General features: G+C 47.9%; 3 protein-coding genes across 3 annotated transcripts; all 3 read right to left on the minus strand.

The window, feature by feature from the left end:
- Window positions 1-311: 311 nt before the first annotated feature.
- LOC102109240 (acyl-coenzyme A thioesterase 5-like) lies at window positions 312-7420 on the minus strand. The gene is made up of 3 exons (XM_005522511.3): window positions 6883-7420; window positions 3845-4047; window positions 312-3021 (listed from the first exon to the last, which is right to left on the minus strand). Exons 1-3 carry the CDS (start codon window positions 7418-7420, stop codon window positions 2446-2448), a joined length of 1317 nt encoding a protein of 438 aa, XP_005522568.2. The 3' UTR covers window positions 312-2445.
- A 190-nt stretch (window positions 7421-7610) lies between these two features.
- On the minus strand, window positions 7611-13569 carry LOC102109419 (acyl-coenzyme A thioesterase 1). Its single transcript, XM_005522512.3, has 3 exons — window positions 12957-13569; window positions 11139-11341; window positions 7611-9410 (listed from the first exon to the last, which is right to left on the minus strand). The coding sequence occupies exons 1-3, from the start codon at window positions 13567-13569 to the stop codon at window positions 8805-8807; spliced, it is 1422 nt and encodes a 473-aa protein (XP_005522569.3). The 3' UTR covers window positions 7611-8804.
- Window positions 13570-15668: 2099 nt separating this feature from the next.
- LOC102111259 (acyl-coenzyme A thioesterase 1-like) lies at window positions 15669-20039 on the minus strand. The gene is made up of 3 exons (XM_005522605.3): window positions 19455-20039; window positions 16882-17084; window positions 15669-16250 (listed from the first exon to the last, which is right to left on the minus strand). The coding sequence occupies exons 1-3, from the start codon at window positions 19678-19680 to the stop codon at window positions 15669-15671; spliced, it is 1011 nt and encodes a 336-aa protein (XP_005522662.2). The 5' UTR covers window positions 19681-20039.
- Window positions 20040-21616: the final 1577 nt, after the last annotated feature.

A 21616-nucleotide genomic window follows, 5' to 3' on the forward strand; every position in this document is an offset into this window, starting at 1 on the left:
TCCACCTGGACGCATTCCTGTGTAACTTGCTCTAGGTGATCCTGCTTTAGCAGGAGAATTGGACTAGGTGGTCTCCAGAGGTTTCTTCCAACCCTGACAATTAATTCTGTGAATGTAAACTGATATAAATAACATGCTGTAACTAAGGCCATAATCAGACACTCAGTTTAATGTACACTTCAGCTACACATTCAGAGTGCCTGCAAAGTGTCTTGGGTCCCCAGGTAGCATTGTAAATATACAAAATGCTAGTGCAAAAGTTGTCTGGTTTTCAGCAGGTCCTTCTCATTCACAAAAAAGGCTCTTCACAGTAAAATTACACTGGTTTTATTTTTCCTTCTTTTAAAACAAAGTATCATTCACTTTTCCAAACAAATATGTAACATCAAATTCTTACACATGGTTGCTTTTTAATAAAGGATGTGTTTTACTTATCTTTCAAATTGCATATATCACAAAGTCTAACACTGAATTATTTTAAAAGCTTGTGCTTTAGAAATGAAGTCTGAGAACTCTTAATTTAGCTGTGTTTGTTTTTTGGTTTTTTTTTTTTATTTACAACTTAACATTTACTTCCTGAACCTCCAGACTGCAATCTTGCATAGCAATGCATGTGCTGAGGTAGGACTGCAGTGTGGAGATACAGGTATTGGCACTGGAAGAGTGACAGAACAGGGATAGCAAAGGTGCTACTCTTGCACAATTAATAACAGCTCCAACTACTGAAGAGACACAGGATGAGGCAGGAACCTTCACACAACAGACAACCCTTTCTCCTACAGCTGCCACTTGAAATGAGTTTGGCAAAAAAGGCAGGGTGACAGGTATGGGTGGCACCAAGGAGCACATCACAGCAGGCTCTGGTCCTGGACTTCTCGGGCTGCTTGTGTTAGCAGAGGGTGCAGGCAGCAGATATGCCTTGGAAAAAGCCTATTCAGCAGGCGAGGGAGTTTAGAGACCAGGCATGAAGAAATCTTGTGTGGAGTTAGCAGGATGGAGCTTCTCTTGTAAAGAATGGATGGATAAATTGTTCAGTTGACATTGATTGTGTGTGAAGAACATGTGATTAATCAAATTATAAGGAATAATAAGAGTTGCAGAAAGCTATTGAGACTGAGCAGCAGCATGACAGTTAACTGGAGAGAGATCCCTGAGAGCAAAGCAAAACTGAGTACCACTAATGAGTTTTCTATCTTCTTGGACAGTTCTCAAACTGGTCTGACAAAATGACTTTGGAAGGAGAAATTTTGTTGATAGAGGCCCTCCTTAAACAGGTCTTCAGCACTGGCACCATTTCAGCTAGATCCTCTTGGGAAATCAACTAATTTAAGAAGAAGTTGTTTCTTTCTATCTGAATGGTGAAGGGAAAAAAGGCACTAGCCAAAAATGAACTTGGATGAAGAAAAATAAATCTCAGGCAGTCATGGAAAAGCTATCCTAGATTTAGCTTTGGGTGCTTTCTTTTGGAGGGCATTGTTAGTTTGGTATCATTCTGAGTTAATCATCACCATAAGGTGACAGCTTTTTACAGTCAGTTTAAATCTATGGCTAGGTTTTCTGTCTCCCAACTCTGCTTCCTCCCTAAGAACAGCTGTCAGCATCTGTTGACATCATTACTAAAGAGTTCCACAAGTAATTAATACCTAACTTAATGGCTGTATTTAGACATGCTCTAACCTATCCAACAGAATCTTAATACCCTGAGTGTCAAACACCAATCCAAGACATTACAGGGACAGGTACATCCCCAAGACAGTGCTAGTACTGCCATTCTCTTTGGATGACAAGGAAGAGTACTCATCATTTTCCCATTCAACACATAGTTCTTTTTGGAAAGAAACAGACTGTGTCACCAGAAGACCACAATGGTAACTATATGAACCTCATTTCAAGTAGGTATCTCCAGCTTCATGTAAATGGAAAGCATTTCCGAAGTGTATAACAGCTGTAAATATGAGAATTCTGGGGTAAGGTAGCTTAGGACTACCAGAGTCATTCTCTGAGCCGGAGTCATTCATGATTTGGCTATCTACATTTATCATCCGTCATTGCCAAGATGTGATCCTGTCTGTCACTGCTGAGGGTGCAGGCTACCTGTTAACATTCTCTGAGGTATAAATACTGCAAGCAAGGAAGTATCTACTACTCTCTCCAGGTACTTGCTTCTTCATATCATGACCACTTTGAGCTGTCAAATTTGTACCATACTGCAGCCTGCTTGTTGTTTCACATCTCCTCTATTTATCTAGTTAAGTTAACTTAGGCTGCTCCAAATAAATCCCTTTCTTTTTACATTTATACTTGTAACTAAGTAGTCATTTGGTTATTTACATATTTCAAGGCTTGTCTCAGTCAATCCCTTCAATTCACCAGTCATCACCGGTCATTTTGGTGGCTCAAGTTCAGTCCTTGCAAATCTGCAACAGCTTCCATGTGCTTAAGTGTTCATCCCAAATGCAAGTGCAGAAACTCCTGAATCTTTCCCCAGGAGTGTTCCTGTGCATGGGCATGTGCTTTGCTCTCTCCACCCCCCAGAACAGGCACCCCCAAAACACGATCCATAGCTACCCGACAAAACGGAGTAAAAGAAGGATCAATTCTGTGACCTGCTCCTGGATAACTGAGGAGTTTAAAGTTCTCTTTCCCATGCTGGCGTAGACGCCTGATTGCCAACTCAGCATATAAGGAGCTCTTCCAGATCCGATCACCTTCCCCTACCACTAAGAGAAAGTGACCTTCTGCTTTTTCAATGGGGATCACACTAGAAGAAGTAGCAGGATTCGTTGGGTCATCCAGAGCTTCAAAAATGTCAAATATACCAGACTGAGAGACATTGACTTTCTTCATATCAAAACGCAGCCCAGGCAGCGTCATCTCACCATAATGGAGGTCTGCAACTGTGTTTGAACTACAGCCAGAGATGGAGACAGCAGCCACTACTTCTGGCAGGAAGGTGATCATGGAGAGTGCTAATTCTGCCCCCTTCCCAGTCCCAATCACTCCAACTCCTGGTCCTTTCACCTTCACATAAGATAGGGGGTGGAGAAGGGAGAGATAAATTAATAAAGGAAGCATACATTATAATGGGATTAGCCATTAATTGACTTTGGAGTTGTTTTATTAAAAAAAAAAGTTAATTATTGATGTAACCTTCTGGAAAGTGACAGTCTGGACCCAGACTCCTGCTCCTGTTTACAGTCTTATTTTTCAGAGACACCAAGGGATACCAAACCCCACAAAAAATGCAGACAAGCACAAGGCATGTCATTACTCAATCCTTACCAGTCCCTACTACATATGTTAATGCAAATTTTTTCTCATTTTCCTAAAAAAGGTAACAGGAAATTCAAGCACAGTCTACTGTTTTGCATGTCTCAGGAAAATAAAGTAACCTCACACATTACATCTGAAGGATCAGATAAGTAGCATTTGTCTTGTCTTTTTCTAGCCTGGAAAGTAAAACTGAAATCAATATCCCACATCATCAAATTCATTCTTTCAACTACTATTGAGCAGTGTCATAGCTCTTAAAACGAATTGCTTTCATCTAAGAAAAAAACCTAAACAAACCAAACATTTTTATCACCACTGGTCTTGTTTGGAGGATACTCCAGCATTCGCTATCCTACTGATCAGCAATCTTCTAGCTCCAGCATGAATTTAACAGACACTTTGAGCTGGAAGAAATTCACTCTCCCCAGTCATATGCTTAAGCAACTACTAGGCCTAAGCTTGCCCAGCAGAAACTGATACTCAAATATCAGTTTCAAAAATCACCACCATCACCATTTAGGCATAACTGCTAAATCCTCCCTAGTCCCAAGAAATCTCTCATTGCACTCACCTTTGGGTGACGCCGTAGGAATCTTGCTGCCTCCTCAAAGTACTCAAGTTTTAATTCTTTCATGAACCTAGGAAGATCTTCAAAGTCAAAATATGGCAGAGAAAGAGCAGCAAAACCATGGGTAGCCAGGAGACTGGATCTGAATTCGATCAAGCCTCCTTCATCACCATACATGTCAATCACTCCTGGAAAGGGACCATCCCCTATATAAAAGAGAAGGGATACAGAGAAGAAGTTATCAAACAGGACACAAAAAAACATCTGGAGAAGACTGAACAACAAAATACAGAATGCTTGAGACATTTGCTATTAATAGTCATTATTTTTCCATTTGCACAGCAGAGATTTAAGAGAAGCAGTGTGATATCCCACTTCAGCTGTTTCAGACTAAGAATCAGTCCAGGTCCCTACATTCCTGTAAGAATATGTGAAGTCACAGGTTTAGGTTTAAAAAAACCCACCAAACCAAACCAAAACCAACCAATCAAAAAAACCCCAACTGTTCTAAATGTATTTTTCCATGGTCTTAACCTCCTGCCCTCAGACCAATCATACACCAAGTCAGCTATTTTCCCACAGTCACATCTTAATTAGCAAAGTGCAAGCCTATGAGTAATGAGGCAAGAGCATTGAGCCCTTGAAGTAAATTCTACAAAACTTACGTAAACTCTGGAATAAACTGCACTGAGCAAAGCCCAACAAAGATAACCCATTGTTAAAATCAACTGGACTTGCTAACTCTATCTCAACATCAGAACTGTAAGACTTGGCAGGAGAACTGCTCCTGCAGTTGCGACAAGATGGAAGGCAGAACTGAGAGCTGGATGGGTGTGGTTGTGTGTGCAAGACTGATTATAGATACGTGTACATGTGCATACGTGTGCACAATCTGTCTCACCAAACTACAGAAATAATCAGAACCACAATTTTAAACAGCTGTGCTTTTGCAGCCAAGCTCATATTGTAACCAAGCCAGGAGATCTTAGGTTAAAAGGCTAAAGATGCTACTTAGTGGAGCTTTAAAGACCCCAAGCAAGCAAATTTTTTTTTTTTTTTTTTTCCCCTGGCCACCAGATGTCACATCTGATGTGCCCTGATCCAGCTCACTACAACCATCGCAGCACAAAGAGGACACACTTGTTGCAAGAGTGTGTTAACTCTCTGACACTACCTGTATATGCTAAATAAAAGGTCTTTGGCATTTCAACACATTTGAGAAAAGGAAGTTTTGTGTAAGACATGTTAAATGGTGGAAACCTCCTAAATTAAAGCATTAAGAAGTCAGAAATGGACTGAAACATGCTTTTCGGTTCTTGTTCAGTTCTGATCTTTTCCGCATTAAAGTTCAATATTCTACTTGAGAGAAAATATGTTGGGATAAATTTATTATAATGCCATGATCAGCAGTAACCTTTAGTTAGCAGCAGCCAGCCTAGGTGGCAAGAAAATACATATTCACTCATCACTCCTACCTGGAAAGCTTTCTAGCAAGAGCATGTAATCCAAACATAGTCATAAATTAATGTGTTTCTCTCTCATGAAGACTTTAACATGCACAAGGATCCTGGACTGCCTCTCTGAGTGCAAACACAATGCTCAAGTATATGGTTCCTGCAGAGCTCACTAAAAAGCAGGATAAAATGGGCTAGACAACTTTACCAACATTTTAAAAAAAAAAAAATCACATCTGTTACTCTTATGCCTGTATTGAGAAACTGCTTTCATACTAAAATTACATCATAAGCCCACTCATGTCCTCTCACTTTTATGAAGAATGGCTCATATTTAAGATTCCTATTTTAAAAATATTAACTTTTTTTTTGTCCCTGGAACAAAGAAGGGTATGGTCATAATGCTGTAACTGGATGCTCCATCATGACGGATGGCAAATATCATTTAAGCAATGATTCCAGACCTTCCCACACTATTACAATGCCAGATTTTCTAAAGGGAAGAATGCAGTTTCATCTTGCAGATCTCTGGATTCCCACTGAACTCAGCAGAAATCAATCTCATCCTCTAAGACAGGATAGCTCAGAACAATGACTCAGAGATGGAAAATCAGCATGCTGACTAAACATCTGAAATTCAAAGTTCAATCTCTGTTGTTTTTTTCCTCAGTGGACTTTGGATCTTTATCTAAATGGATAAAAAAATCATTGGTTTGGAATGAAAATACTTAATAACTGTAGTGATACTTACAGGAGTTGCTGAATCAAGCAGTTTTAAATGAGAGGTAATGCGGAGGGCAGTTGCAGTACCCACAACAATCAGGGAACTACAAGAAATTTAACTCATAGCTCAAGTGTACAAACACTATCACTGGTGTAAGGTCTCATTTTCCAACACCACTCACAGACCATCAGAATATCACACCTCATAATCGTAAGCAGAACAGGAAGAATTTGCTCATGAATCTATTTTGCTTTTATACCACAAAAGTAGTCCAGCTACTAACTGTAGTAACTCTGTAGTAACAGAGGTGACATACAAGTATTTTCTAGAATCTCATCAGCTGCTCTGCTTCCTGGCTTGTGTTTCACAGGGAAGAAAAATACCTTTTTAATTCAGCCCTACTTAGGGTAAAATCCTTGGGACATTCAGCACAGGCTCACACAATGAAGCGCATCGGATTTTCTGGATGTTAGATTCTGGTACTCCAGAGCAACCATAAAACCTCCTGAAAAACCACAGGCCGAGCACGGCAATGAAGTAAACTCCACAACCCGTGTTCTCCTTCAGCTCCGGCCCGTCCCACAAGAGCCGCCTCCCCGTGCCAGGCCTGCTCGGTGCCGCCGAGAAGGACCTGGCGGGGCGGCCACGAGCGAGCTGGGCCCTGTCGCGACAAGCACTTGGGATATCTCCTTAAGAGTTCAGGGCCACCTGTCTGCAGGGCGCCGTTCGGCAGCTAGGGAATGCCGATTCCCCGGGTGATAGCCTCTGCAGGCATTTATTTTATAAGACTTCCTTGCTCTGGTCAGAGAAGGCGGGGGGGTCCCGTCGGCCTCGGGGCCAAGGCCTCGGGCCGGGGCACTCACCCGGCGGCAGGAAAAGGGAGCCCCTTACGACTCCTTCCTTCAGCCGGATCCTCCGCACGCCGGGGGCCATGAACCATCTCTGCACCTCGGCCTTGGCCACCACGGGCCCGGGCATGGCGCCGGGCGGGCTGTGGCCCTGGTGGACCAACACCTCCACCTTCATCGGGGCGTCGATGTTGAGGGGAACGAGCCGCTGGTACGGCCTCTCCATGGCGGCGGGGGCGAGGCTCCAAAAGAGCCCCATGGGCTCCACGCCGGTGTAGTCCCCGCCGTGGGAGGCGTCCGTGCCCAGGTGCAGCTCCCCGCGGCCGTTCGCCCGGTAGTGCGCGCACGACTGGAAGAGGCAGCCGCGGTCATCGGCCGCCACCGCCCGCAGGGTCACCGGCTGCCCCGGGCTCAGCCCCGCCACCCGCGTCTCTACCCGCTCGTCCGCCGGGCCGGCAGCGGGGGACACGGCCAGGCTGGCGGCCCGCCGGGCCGGCGAGGTGCGCAGCAGGGCCCGCGCCGGGGCGGCGGCAGCAGTCAGCGCTCTCCACATGGCTGCGACAGCGGCGGGTGCGCGGTGTGGCCGCGCCGCCTGCAATATCGGTACCGCGGCCGCCGCCCCCTCCAGGCGGCCCCAATGGAGAGCAGAGCCCCTCCCCGCCCCCTAGCTCCGGACGGGAGCCACCCCCGGCCGCTCCCGCCTCCCCCAAACCATCCAACGGACTGGAGCAGCGAGCCGTGGGTAGAGGTTAAAGTTTCACTTTAATCCATTACAAGTACAGTGGATGCAAAACGCAAACGGGCCTGATGCACAGGCGACAGCAGAGGCCCGATACAGGCTTGAGGCACTGGCGTGTGCGAGTTCGGGAACACAGTGCAAATGCGCCGGTAACACCCAGCGCCTTCTCCTTCAGCCCCACGCTTGGGTGCCAAAAGGTACTGACGATGCCCGGTGGAGCCGAGAGCTCACCCCGATGTGCAGAGAGCAGCGGGCGCGCAGCCGGAGCCCCGCTCCGCCATAGCGGGTCGGCCGCCTCACGGCCCCTTCCAGGCCGCCTCAGGGCCGCCCAGCACTCGGCCTCCCGGAGCCGCCGTGCCAGCCCTGCAGCCGGGCTGTTCTCAGCAGCCCTTAGGAGCAGGCAGCTGAGAAGGCATTTGGGGAATGTGCAGGCAGGCAGCTCCGACAGTGCTGCGGATCTCTACAGCTACACCCAGCCATGCTGAGGAGATAACCGTGAGCGGCTCCAGGACGACCTCTGACAGGACACGTTCTGTTGTTTCTTCACGCTTATATACTTCCACAGACTGTTAAATGTCTTATTTCTACTGCATAAGCTCAGAACGTCACATCACGCTATGGGCTGTTTGTTGCCTATAAATGTGAAGTGTTACCTGAGTGTGCTGGCACAGTATTGCTGCTTTTGGTAAGTGAAATATTAGATATTTTTAAGGCATTTGTATTTTAGTGATTTGGGAGAAAGGGAAGGAGCAACAAAGGAGGGAGAAATGCACAGGGAGAACAGAAAGATTACTGGAGGCAGATTACTGCTTCCAGAAAAACTAGAATACTGGAACTAGAACACAAAGTTGGGCAATGGCATACATTTTCTCTGAGAAGGCCAAGGCATGTTTTCATCCCGGTTTTCAACTTGGATGAGTTACCTACAACTTCAATTCATCCTCAAAACACACACAATCTCACCACCATTTGTTTTCCACAGCTTAAAACCCTGTACTACATAAAACAGGAGGCCAAGACCTCTAACCAAGATTAGAGGAGTATGTAAAAAGGAAGCTGCTTTCTTGCTTTCCCCCACCATCACCCTCCAAGAAACTTAATAGCTTATTCTCTAATGTTCCTTGTTCTCATTCTGAGCCATTTAACAAAACAAACTTGAAACACCAGGACCTTCATCTGTAAAGTAACCTAATTTGTATCAGAGCTTACTGGATGTTCCAGATGGCTTGCCTGTGAGGTGTTTATGAAAGAAAGCTTGGATCTGCTGCCAAGCGTCTATCTGTGCCTCACAGTGTGCCTTGGGCTCTCCTCCCCACATCACAGGCTTGCCAAATAGCAGGTGCATTGAGGCTGCACACATTGGGAAAAAGGGAGGTTCAATGTAGTGTCCTGCTCCAGGATAACAAACTATCTCAGGCTTTTCTTTCCCATGAGCTTGCAAACGTTTGCTCCCTTCAACTGCAAAGAATTCACTTTTCCAGTTGTGATCATCCTGGCCAACAATGAACAAGAAGCAACATTCAGCCTTCTCCAAAGGGATAAAGCTTTGCTGGTCAGGCCCTTCTAGTGGGTTGTTCAATGCATCAATAATATCAGCAATCCCAGACTTGCTGACCTTGATGCGTTTTAGGTTGACACCAAGGGGTGGAATGGTGATGTCCTTGTAGTGGAGCACTGCACCCACGTTTGCCACTGAGCCATTGATAAGGGCAGTGGCTGTGATGCCCTTTAGGAACGAGGCCATGGAGACACACAAGTCACCCCCCTTTGAGTGTCCAAGCAAACCAATTCCTGGACTTTTAACCTGGAGGTGAGAGAAGAGAAACCACAACAATGAACCATGGCATGCCACTTCTTTAATATGTTGCCATATTTGGAGCTGTGTCTGTCCCAAATTTGGACCCCACCTACAGGCATCTGAGGTCCTGTGTGCAGGGCCCATGTCTGAGGGATCCTGGGAACTGTTCTGTGCTTGATTTATGATCCTAAGCCCTACTGAGACTGCGGCATAATCCTAACAAAGCTACAAGGTTCAGTGTTGAAGTAGAGAGTACAGCTGTGCTTGCAAATGTGCAGTCCCAGATTCACTTTATTTATAATGCAATTGAGAGAAGAAGAGGGAAAGAGCAGGGGAGACCTCCTCTGCAATTGCTTTCTTTCAATGCAAAATGCTTACACTCAGCAATGACTATGATATTGTCATCACTTATGTTAATGCATTTCTAGTATTTAAGGTTCCCCTATTAAGAAGCTGATGTGGGGTAGCAGGATTCACATGAACTGGTCTCCTGCTTCCCTAGATTGTTTGGTATTTAACTCACAGGAAGTAGTCTGAGGTAGCTTACTTATTAAAATTTGTCTTAAAAATATAACCTATTAAAACCATTTTTCTAAGACAATTGTACAGTCCCCTGGAGTCAGTCTAGACTAGGTTACCTTCATTTTCTTTTACGCAAGGCAAATTAACTAGAATAGAAAAGTTAAATGACCTTACTGGGTGCTGAAATTCTGGAAGGAGGTCAGCAAATACCACAACTCTTCAATATCCAAAGACTTTCAGGGGCAAATAGGCTCTGAGACAGCATCAAAATTTAATACCTTCTGTATCTTATCACCAGTGTAATAGGCTTCAAACCCACTGACTTTGAAATATGGGAAGGGGGAAATTAGAAAATATGGCTGAAACTTTACAACACGTTAAAAACATAGTGAAAATAACAGTGGAGGTGCTAATAGGAGGGAATGGTACTGTATTGCTCTCAAGGGAAAAAAAATGCAAGGAGGAAGCAATTTTTAGATTTTTTTGGGCAGAGAGGGGCATGAGCAGTTAAGGTTGACTAAAAAGCAGCCAAGACCTTTAACAACTACACTGATCTTTCTGAGATTGAGGAAGGTATTTATTTTCATTCTCCAGAAAATCCAAGTGTTGGTTTGTGCAATTCCAGCTACTGTCACTCACAGCTACTTACAAGGAGATGAAGAATTGAACAGGGTTCTCTTCCAAGAGGTGCTGAATTAGAAGGATCTCTAAGTGCACAACTAGCTACTAACACCCACACTTTATCAAATACCAGCATTTGGAGTGATTTTAACAGCTTATAAAATACGCAGCCTCAAATGTGTATTGGCGGACTTCCTTGAGTTTCCTTGGTTTCCCTAAGACCTGGACCACAGATGGTTATGTGCTCCACAGCTGAAAAGGACATTCTACAGACCTTAAATCTAAAATCCCCACTGCAAGTCCAGTAAGCCTCCAGGCAACTAGCACCCTAGTTTTGACACTGGGTTGAATGGAGTAGAAATTACCAGTATATGACCAATGTGTTACTGTTTTACCTGCCCAGTTCAAAAAGAAGAGTTGGAATAACCTGCCAGAGAACCATTGTAATGGGAGTTAAAGATATAAAACAAATTAATAACACCCAACTCAACAGCAATGCTATTTTAAGTACAGCAGCTCTGCCCCATCTGCAGTCTGACAGGTTCTAACTAATGAGAGTTCACTGTAGTGAAAGTCAATGAACAAACCAACCTGGGTGTGTTGTAACATATAGTTTACAGCTTCTTCAAAATATTCCAGGTGGAATTCCTTCATCCCTTTGGGGAGATCTTCATAGCTGTAGAAAGCCAGAGCCAGCACAGCAAAGCCATGGTTGGCCAGCAGGCATGCCCTGTATTCAGGGAGTCCTCCTCCAGTTCCATACAAGTCAATAATACCCGGAAAGGGGCCATTTCCTGAGAAAGACCACATAACAGGACACATTAACCCGCAATTCTGAATTTATATTCCAAATTCATAGGCCTGGGGATGTGTCTTTTAAAAAAATGAAAAAAAAAATTACAGCAGCAGAATGGTATTGAGGGTCCTAAATTACTTCAACAGTTTTAATGAAATGTCCTCATTGCTGCAAGATTAAACTACCACAAATTAGCAGGTCTGCTAATGTTTTAGATAACATCAGGGAACAGGCAGCTGGAAGAGATCTTTTGACAGTCACAACTAGTTCTCTGTATCATGTAAATTCACTGCAAACATCAAGCTCTGCTTCAAAAATACTCAGAAGGCTTCTCCTTAGAGAATTTCTTAGAGGGCTGATCCAAAAAGATCTCATCTTCTGATGGTTCCAGCTTTTCAATTTTAGTGTAAATGCACCTCAGTCGTTTATTCTGGGATTAAGAGAAGAAAGCATTTGAAACCAGGCTTGCTTACCTAGTAAGGGAAGCATTTATGTTAGGTTCATCATGGGACAGGGACTGAAGTCCAGCACTGAGAGGGATTACTGCAAAGTACTAACAAAGTATGGAAAGGAGGAGGTCAAGAGGGAGACTTCCATTCCTGCTCAGGAGGGAGGGTGAGGCTTCCCTCGGGTGTCTGCAGATTAACATCCAACGTGGGTAACAAGCAAGAACCTCCAGCCTCAGGAAGACAGATGAAGTCAGAGCCCAGGGCACTGGCTGGCACAGCACGTATGATTTTAGCACTGTCATGGAAGATTTATATGGGACAGACAGGAAAGAAAGGGGAGAGGGGAAGGCACATGATACATAGACTAGCTCCTTGAGTACATGGGGCTCCAGAGACATGTTTGGTGAAAACCTCTGTATCACAGGGGAAAGGAAAGGCGGGATGTAGTGGGGGTGTGGCTACTACAGAACCAAGGGAATGCAAGAGATGAGGTTTCGTGCAGAAAACTAGCAGAAATCTGGGAAGCTGATGGAAGGACAACACAGCATTTGTCAGGCAATCTGAAAACCTCACAGGCTCTTTTCATTTTTTTCCTGTCAAAAATGCTGCCCGGGCAAGTATGTCTAATGTTTTCTGCTCACAAACAGGGAAGAAATGGGGACAAATGTGGCAGCAAAAGGCAACTTGGGCTACAGCAATTAGGGCATTACAAAGTTCAGGATGTGTGGAGAGGCTGGAAAGGGAAGCCACAGGCTTAAACTCTACAGTTTAGGAGAGCAGTCTTCCACTTACTCAAAAGAATTACCACCTGAATTTCCTGGAAAACAGCCAAGTAGAGGAAAGGTACCTTGAAGACTGGCTGACTCCACCTCCCATGGCTTTTGTGAACAAAAAGTTTACTGTGGATCAGTGCCTTCATGTCCATCACCACATGCAGCTGCTCTGTGTGAGGAGTACGAGCAGCAGATCCAAGCTGGTTGGGCTGATCAGGCCACTCCCTGAGGAGTGTCCGCTGCCTACTGGCGAGACACGTTCCCCCTAGTCCTCTGCCTGGTACGGCGTTCCAGGGGAGGCTGGAGGCGGTCTGGATCCCGGCCTGGGAGTGCGGGGATAAAATTAGAGGCAGCACCGTGGGAAAAGGAGCCCGGCACGGCCGGTACTCACCGGGGGGCAGGAATAGCGTCGCCCGGATCCTCCCCTCTCGCACCGGCACTCTCCGCACCCCGTCCCGCAGGAACGCCCGCTCGTGCTGCGCCTGGGCCAGGAGCCGCCCGGGGCGCTGCCCGTGGCCCTCAAACACCTCCAGCTGCAGGAGGAAGGGGCTCCGCACGTCCCGCTTTACCAGCCGCCAGAAAGGCTTCTGGGGCTGCAAAGCCCAGAGCAGCCCCATGGGCTCCAGGCCGGAGAAGCTGCCTCCCGGCAGCGCAGGACAGCGGGCGAGGTCCAGCTCCCCGTCGTCGCCCGCCTGGTAGCGGGCACTGGCCTGGAAGAGCTCTCCGGTCTCGTCCCGCAAGGACGTGCGCAGCGTGACCTGCTGCCGCGGGCCGAGGCCCTGCACGGCGATGGCCAGCGGCTCGTCGAAGAGGCTGCGGGCGGCGGGCGACAGGCGGATGGAGGGAGCCATGGAGGAGAGTCCCTGGGCGGGGGCTGTCCCGGAGCTCCACGCGGGGCTGCGGCTCCGAGGGGCTGCAGGACCGCAGGGGCCGGGCCAGGGCAGCCGCTTCTGCCAGGCGCGGGAGCTGGCCCGGCACAGGCAGCGGGCACTGACCTGCCACATAGCTTCTGCTCGCTCCCGCCTCTGGGGGCGGATTCTGAGGCAGAGCCTCGGAAACAGGGTCGGGCTCGGGCCCGGAGTGCCGCTGGCACGTCCCGGAGGGGCGGAGCAGGGCGTCAGCTCCCTTGTCCCGCCCGCCTGCTTCCCTCCTGCGTGCCTGCCAATTTCCTTGCCTATTTCACTGCATGCCTGCCTCCTCTTCTGTCTTCCCCCCGCTGCCTTCCCCGGCTGTGGGAGGGTTTATCCGAAGGCTGCCTAGTCCTTGAAATCCGTCTGGGCCTCGGCAATCTCCTCGGTGTCCCCCCGAGCTGTCCCGGGCTATGCGGTGGCTGCGGGCAGGAGACGTGGGGAGAGGACAAGTAGATATGTTGACGAGCCACCGAGCAGAATCGCAGTCGGAACTGATTGGACAGGGAAAGGCCGGAGTGGGACAGAGATGGGACGGCCGAGCTGTGCTGTGGCACTCAGCTAAGAGACCGCAGCGAGGGCCAGCCCCAGCAGAGGCGGGGAGAAGCCGCACCAGCACTAGCTCGCCGTTGCTTCTTGTCTCCTCGCCGGCTCTGTTTCTCTGTTCGTTACCCCAGGCATGAGCAAGGTGGGTTATGTCTCCACCAGGCTCTGCCCGGCCTAGGCAGCTGCACAGCCAGGTGTATTAGGAAGAGTAACCAGAGATGCAGGAGCAATAAGGGAGGAGCACTTTCACAGACTATTTTTAGGTAGGTCAGGAAACATCTGGGTCTTCTAGTAATGGATTGTGCAAGGATTTAAAAAAGAAGGTAATTCAGTCCATCTCATGCAGAGATGGATCTTCTGATCCAAAAGGAACTGCAGAGGGAGAGCTGTTTCTTGAGGCTCCCAGACTCTTCCTGGCAGATTCAGGTAGGGATGCCTCGTGCTCTGAGCTACTCATGTCTGTCTTAGAGGTGTGAAGGAGGTGGAAGCACTAAGGGAATCCTTCACATTGTCCTAATTGGAAATACTAAGTGATAGAGATACTAGGCAGAGTCTCAGCAGTCTTTCATTCACCATGGAAATTACCCTTTCTCTCCAAACAGGTGAGGTGTTCCGTCATCTAGCATTTGAGTATGGTGTCTGGTGTCCAGTCCTGAATGTGTGGCAACTACTCCTGTTGTTGAAAACAACACTGCGTGGCTTACGTTACTGGATTTGATCATGGACTTGACCATATGCAGGAGCAGATGCTAAGGAAAAGAGTCTTGGAGGCTTCAGCAATATTCCTTCTCTATGCTTGGTGACACAAAAGCTGTGGAAGAGAGTGAAGGTAAGGGAGCTATGTGTCTGTCTTCTGTGGTCTCCTGTTCCCACCTGGACAACCTTTGATCCCAAGTTGCTGCAACTTTGTTAAGCCATCACCTGGGATGAGAAAGTAGTAAAGTTGCAAACCCTGCTTCTAACCAAAGCACAGCAAGAGACTCCATAGCTTTCAAATCTCAGTCTCTTTATTACAGTTCTCATCCCTGTAACAAAGATTCAAATGTTCCACAGGATGTGGGAGAAGATTAAAATGGCTGTAAATTCAACAGAAAGTTTTTTGCATGACATCTTGGGCCCAGAAATATCCATGAGCCAGAGCACTTCCTTCTCAAGCGAAGATGGAAAGAAGGCACAAAAGGCAAACAACCTTTCCCAAGGCTTACCCAGAGACAGCCCAGCATCCTGTCAAGAGTGGCTGTTCCAGCAGCACAGAGGTCAGAGATGTTTCCATTTGCAATAACACATTGACCACAAGACCAGTGAAATCCCTGCTCCAAAATTGTCATTTGGGAGTTCGGTATGACCTGAGGATAGCACATTCATGTAGACACCACAGTGACATGGAAAGCACTGTCAAGTATTAAAGGAACAGAAACCACCAAAGAAATGTAACTGTGCACTTTGCACATGGCATGTTTTATCAGAGACTAATGCAAAAACCACCCTTCCTTTTCTTGGCACTTGAGCAAAAAGTTTGAGGGAGGAACAGAAAAGGCAAACCCTTTTATTTTCTGTGTTATGGATGTCCAAAGCCATGGAAGATTCTGTAGTTGTACTGGTACACCTGTGACAAGGTTTGACCTTGCTTGCATATTATTTGTTGCACATTAGTTAACAGTTAAATACTTTTTGAAAAAAGCCTGGATCTGTGACCAAGCATGAACCTGAGCTTTAGAATAAGCCCTGAGCTCCCCACCCAGGACTGCCCGCTTGTGAAAAACAGGGTGGCTTCCTATGCGGTACAGAGGGAAAAAGGGAGGGTCTATGCAATGCCCTGTTCCAGGGTAGGAGAGAATCTGAAAATTTTCCTTCCCTTGAGCCTGCAGAAGCTTGCAGACTTCAGTAGCATAATGCTCACTTTTGACAACATGGTCATCTTGTCCCAGGACAAATAGGAAGTGTGCCTCAGCTTTCTCTAGTGGGATCAGGCTTTGGTTGCCAGGGGCTTGAAAGGGATCATCAAGGACATCAGAATAGTCAAGACGTTTGGAATTGGTGGCCTTGGCTTTGTGTTCATATAAGGTCAAAGTGGGGATGATTTTATCCTTGTAACAGAGAGGAATACGTGTAATAGCAACAGGGGCATTGAGGGAAGCAACAGCCATGATGTTCTTCAGGAAGGCAGCCATGGCAAGGCACATTTCACCCCCTTTGGAGAAACCGAGCAGGCCAACCCCTGGACCCTTCACCTGGAAGAGAGGAGGAAATGCTCATCAGTGCTGAGGTGAAAAGCACAACAGCTGGTTCATGGAGGGGAAGATTGTCTAATGCTGAGAGTTTGCAAAACAACATGAATAAAGTGGTGGCAATGATTACTTTTCCTTGTGGACAAATGACAGGGACACCCTCCCTCACCCCCTATACTTCCTCCTGACACTGTACTTCAAACCACCGATGTTCCCTCGTGTTCTCATATCAGACAGGAGTGGGGGGACATAATTTCATGCATCTGGGGACAGCTTTTAGGTCACAACTATGAATTATTAGTCTTAGACCCTGGCAGATGCTCTTTACTTTTCACTCTTGAGACTGTAGGTAGACATTTGGTGGTAACTCATGAAGGCTTTTTCCTGCACATGCTTCCCACCGGGTTACATCTGATCTGTCTCTTGTGATGTTGCTTTGTGATCTCTCTCTCTACCCCCACTTCCAGTGCACATATGCCCCTTCTCTTTCCTAGAACTCAGACACCCAAAATCCTTGCAAAGACTAGCCCTGCCAGGTGAGTATTTCTGCAACTTCCTCCAAAGATGACTTGGGCAAAGTGAGAGGACTTTCCAGGAACAGTTTCTGGAACCCAGAGGAAATGGGTGTTCCTACCTGTGGGTGCTGCAGCATATAGTTTATTGCCTCTTCAAAATATTCCAGGTGGAGTTCCTTTGGTTTCTGGGGCAGATCCTCAAACTGATAATAAGCCAGGGCTAGTGTGGCAAAGCCATGATTGGCCAGCAGGCTTGCTCTGGGCTCAAAAAGACGTCCTCCAATTCCATGTATATCAATGATCCCTGGAAAGGTGTCTTCTCCTAGAGCAAACAAGACAAAGATCAGAATTGCCTGAAATGACTCCTTTCAGTGTTTCTCTGGTTTGGAATGCATCAAACAAGGTACCAAACAGGAACTGCAGAAAAGCATATTTTCTGGCAAAAGTGCAAACCCTTACTTGTTTTAGGAATCAGCAGTACTGTGCATAGTGCTTAGGGCCAATAGGCAGAGTGTCTTTGGTGAAAGTATCTTGTCCCAAATTCTCTTCCTGTAAGCAGCCCTGTAACAACAAGCTCTTCACCTACTGCTATAGAAATCCTCAAAGTATTGTGGTTTGATAGATGCAACACAAACTAGAAATTTTAAGCTATTTGTTTGTATGTTGCTTCCTAACATTTGGGATCCCTTGAAAAGCTGTAAATAACCCAAACCAGTACTTTGTTCCTTTGCCAGTCATGTCTGGCAGCAGTCAGTATCAAATTCTACATAGGATGCCACAAGTATTTCTGTGGTCAGCAGATCTCTGGTTGGATGTTTCTTGGTCCAGAATCCTCTCTTCTTCAGCCTGATAGGTTTTGGGACTGCAACCTGCAGGAAAGCTCCACAAGCCGCAGGCCAGAGAAGGTGATCTTGGACCTTTTTGGGAGTGGAGAAGACCTAGCTCACACCTATTTCTGGCTTCAGGAGAGCCACAGGCCTGAGTGGGCTCATGCCTCCCACCCTTTGAGGATGCCCTTCTACCACAGTCTCATACCCTGCCCCACAGTGGCCTGTGCATCTGCAGATAAGGCTGCAGGTGGAAGGTGGGAATGTGCTGCAGGGTATCACAGAGGCGAGGAGAGAGAGAGAGAGCACAGCATCTCTCAGTTCATTCTCTGCCTCGGACCAAGGAGAGCTCTGCCATCAAAAGTGCTGCTGTGCTCTTCCTTCTGTGGCTGTCTGCATGCAGGCAACAACACATCTACTGGGTCTTCATAGGCTGTGAGCACTCAGAGCAGTGGCTGTGTGGCCAGGGGCCAGCCTGTAGCCCATGGCTCAGCTGGGTCTTGTGGGGCTCTATGGACTTGACCTGAACAAGCCCAGAAGAGGTGGTACAGCTGAGTAAGGCTGTGGGGGTGCTCAAGGGAGGTGCCACTGTACTACAGTACTGTAGCAAAAGCCCTTTGAGCTCTCTACCTCAACACGGCCTTAGGTCATTTGCTGAGGAGTATCCAACTCCTGAATCTAAATGTGGAGATGTGTGGTATAGAGAGCAGGCTCAGGAACTGAAAATCATGATGAGGTATCTCAGTGCAGGACAATTTGAGAGTGGTGAAATCATGGTTGCGAAACACATCTCCAAACAGAACTAAGAAATACTGACTACAGACTGAGCTTACAGTCTTGCTAAGTTGAAGCTTGTTTGTGGTGGCAGTAGGATGGGGACAAATGCTTCATATTCTGTGCCTAGTAAACAACTCAAAGTGCCTAGGAAACAATTCGAAGTGCCAGGGAATGTGTGGCAAGGGCCTATCATTTTAAAACACAGGCAAAAAGGTGGAGGTCAGGGGACTCAGAGGAAGTGTCTCAGCTCAGGGGAAGTGGGACACTTTTGAAATAAAGTGTATACAGGTAGCTTCTTCCCTCTTCTGGTCAGCAGGTGGGGGTGAGGCAGGGGAGGGAATCCTGGCCTTGTTGTGGACGGGATGCTAAATCCAAGAAATCAGCCTTCCCACACCCTGGATTCTGGCAGGGAAGTCTTGGTGTAGCTGCCCAGAAGATGCTAGAGACAGGTGGTGTCTTGGGCAATCCTTACATTTCAGAAAGGTGCTCTGCACCTTTTCCAGAGCAATTAAATCGTTGTCTTTTCCAGCTGGAAAGAGTTATTCCCTGGTAATGTTTTTGAGCCCCTCCTCTCCCCTCTTTCACAAACTGATGATGTTCACCCCAGTATGATGAGACATGGTCACCGAATAACTGTAACTATAGTTAGTTGCTATTAAGAGAGGAGGGAGAAAGATGCCCCAACCCCTTCCAGTGAGTAGGAGTGCCAAGGACTATCACAGAGCCTTTTCCCACCACTCCCTTCTGCAGATTCTCGCCCAGCAGCTCTCCTGGCACACTCACATTCATTTGCTGTGAATTTCTTCATGGTTGTTTTTTGGGGTTTTTTTTTTTTTGCTTTTTTAAAACTTCAATCCCCAGGTAGGAATGGTTATTCCTCTGCCTTCTTCTGCAACTATGTCCTGGCACATGCATAGGCAGGTGAATTGGAAAGGATTGTCAGGATGCTCAATGGCATGGGAGAGGGGAGGGAAGGATGGGGGAAAAGACATGGGCCTTCAATGTACTCCTTCACAGAGGTCATGGAACAACTTTGACTAGCAAAACCCCGGCTTAGAGAAAGCAGGATGGCTGCAGTTGGTACTCACCGGGGGGCAGGAATAGCGTCGCCCGGATCCTCCCCTCTCGCACCGGCACTCTCCGCACCCCGTCCCGCAGGAACGCCCGCTCGTGCTGCGCCTGGGCCAGGAGCCGCCCGGGGCGCTGCCCGTGGCCCTCAAACACCTCCAGCTGCAGGAGGAAGGGGCTCCGCACGTCCCGCTTTACCAGCCGCCAGAAAGGCTTCTGGGGCTGCAAAGCCCAGAGCAGCCCCATGGGCTCCAGGCCGGAGAAGCTGCCTCCCGGCAGCGCAGGACAGCGGGCGAGGTCCAGCTCCCCGTCGTCGCCCGCCTGGTAGCGGGCACTGGCCTGGAAGAGCTCTCCGGTCTCGTCCCGCAAGGACGTGCGCAGCGTGACCTGCTGCCGCGGGCCGAGGCCCTGCACGGCGATGGCCAGCGGCTCGTCGAAGAGGCGGCGGGCGACAGGCGGATGGAGGGAGCCATGGAGGAGAGTCCCTGGGCGGGGGCTGTCCCGGAGCTCCACGCGGGGCTGCGGCTCCGAGGGGCTGCAGGACCGCAGGGGCCGGGCCAGGGCAGCCGCTTCTGCCAGGCGCGGGAGCTGGCCCGGCACAGGCAGCGGGCACTGACCTGCCACATAGCTCCGGAGTTGTTGAGTCCACTGTGACTGCATTCAAGCTGAGGCTTCTTCTATAAGTGCAGTTTCCCACACATAGGGGAGGGGAATTGAGGCAGGAATGGCGTGGAACACGTGCTGAGATGCCAAATTTGCCTGGAGCCACTGCTGCGCCCCTTTCGGCACCCACGCCAGGGCGGGATCATCACAGCCTGACACTGATGGGGCATCTCAGCTCAAAGAAGAGAAAGCTGCAGGGACACCTTATTGCCACCTTTCAGTACCTGAAGGAGGCCTGTGATATGGAGACAAATTTATTAGTAAGGCAATGGCTTTAAACTAAAAGATAGTTCATACAGATTAGACATAAGGTAGAAGGTTTTTTTACAATGAGGATGGTAAAACACTGTCCCAGGTTGTCCAGAGAGGCAATGGACGTCCCATGCCTGGAAACATCTAAGACCAGGTTGGATGGGGCTCTGAGCAATCTGATCTAGTTGAAGATGTCCCTGCTTATTGCAGGGGGGGTGGGGGTGGACTATATGACATTGAAGGTCCCTTTCAACCCAAACTATTCTATGATACTCTGATCTCCAAAATATGGCTGCTCTCTCCAGACACTTCTTGATGCATAGGGTGCTTATCTGCTGTGGTGGAAGTTCTCTACAGCAGCCTGCTGGACTGGACACAGGCACAGGCACAGCTGCAACTCTCCTTCCTGGGTTTCTTACACAGGCTGTCTTTTTCCCCTCAAAGTCATCCAAGCTGCAGGCCTGGGAACATCACAGGCAGAGACAGCCGCACTAGCCCAGCGCTGCTCTCCTGGCATCTCTTGGGACATGCAGTCTTGCACCTTTTGTGCAATGACAGCACCTGACATAGCCATGAGCTACTCCAAGAATCCCTCCTTCTCTGTCACATTCTCTTCTAGCCCACGCTCTAACAAAGAGCCCGATGCTGGGGCAGGCCCAGAGGTGTCAGACAGTGCTGCTGATAACATCTGTTATGAAACATGCTGGGCAGGGAAGGGCTACAATGAGGATGCCCAGGTGCTGAAAACATGACAGGGCTGAGAGGCAGCTGCTGGCTCTGAGGTTTGTCCCATGTGTACCAGGCTGGCCTGGAGGACACCTGCAAAATGGAGAAATCCAGGACAGGTAGTTCAGCTGGCATGGGATGATGGTGTTCACAAAGGAAGTGGCAGCCCTCCAGCTCTGACAGAAATAGTGCTCCCTGGCCCCTGGTTTGGTCCTCACAAAGCAATTGGGGGTGCTGGTGGAAGTTTGTTGTACACAGATGTTTTGCAGTGAGTGTGACTTCTCTGCTGAGGAGGAGCAGGAGGCCCTCAGGGTCTTTCCACCAACAGGGCCTTTGATCCACCCTGGATGGGAGAGCAGTTAATATGTAAAACCTACTTCTAACCAAAGCACTACAAATGACTACATGACTTTCAAATTTCAGACTCTATTACAATTCTCACCCCAATAACAAAAAAGGCAAACAACCTGTCCCAAGGCTTAACCAGAGACAGCCCAGCATCCTGTCTAGAGCAGCCATTCTTACACATTTCCAGCAACAC

The sequence above is a fragment of the Pseudopodoces humilis genome, chromosome 7 (genome assembly GCF_049639895.1).
Source record: "Pseudopodoces humilis isolate 2021_Gansu_Grassland_sample_001 chromosome 7, ASM4963989v1, whole genome shotgun sequence".
In the NCBI taxonomy this organism is placed as follows: Eukaryota; Metazoa; Chordata; class Aves; order Passeriformes; family Paridae; genus Pseudopodoces; species Pseudopodoces humilis.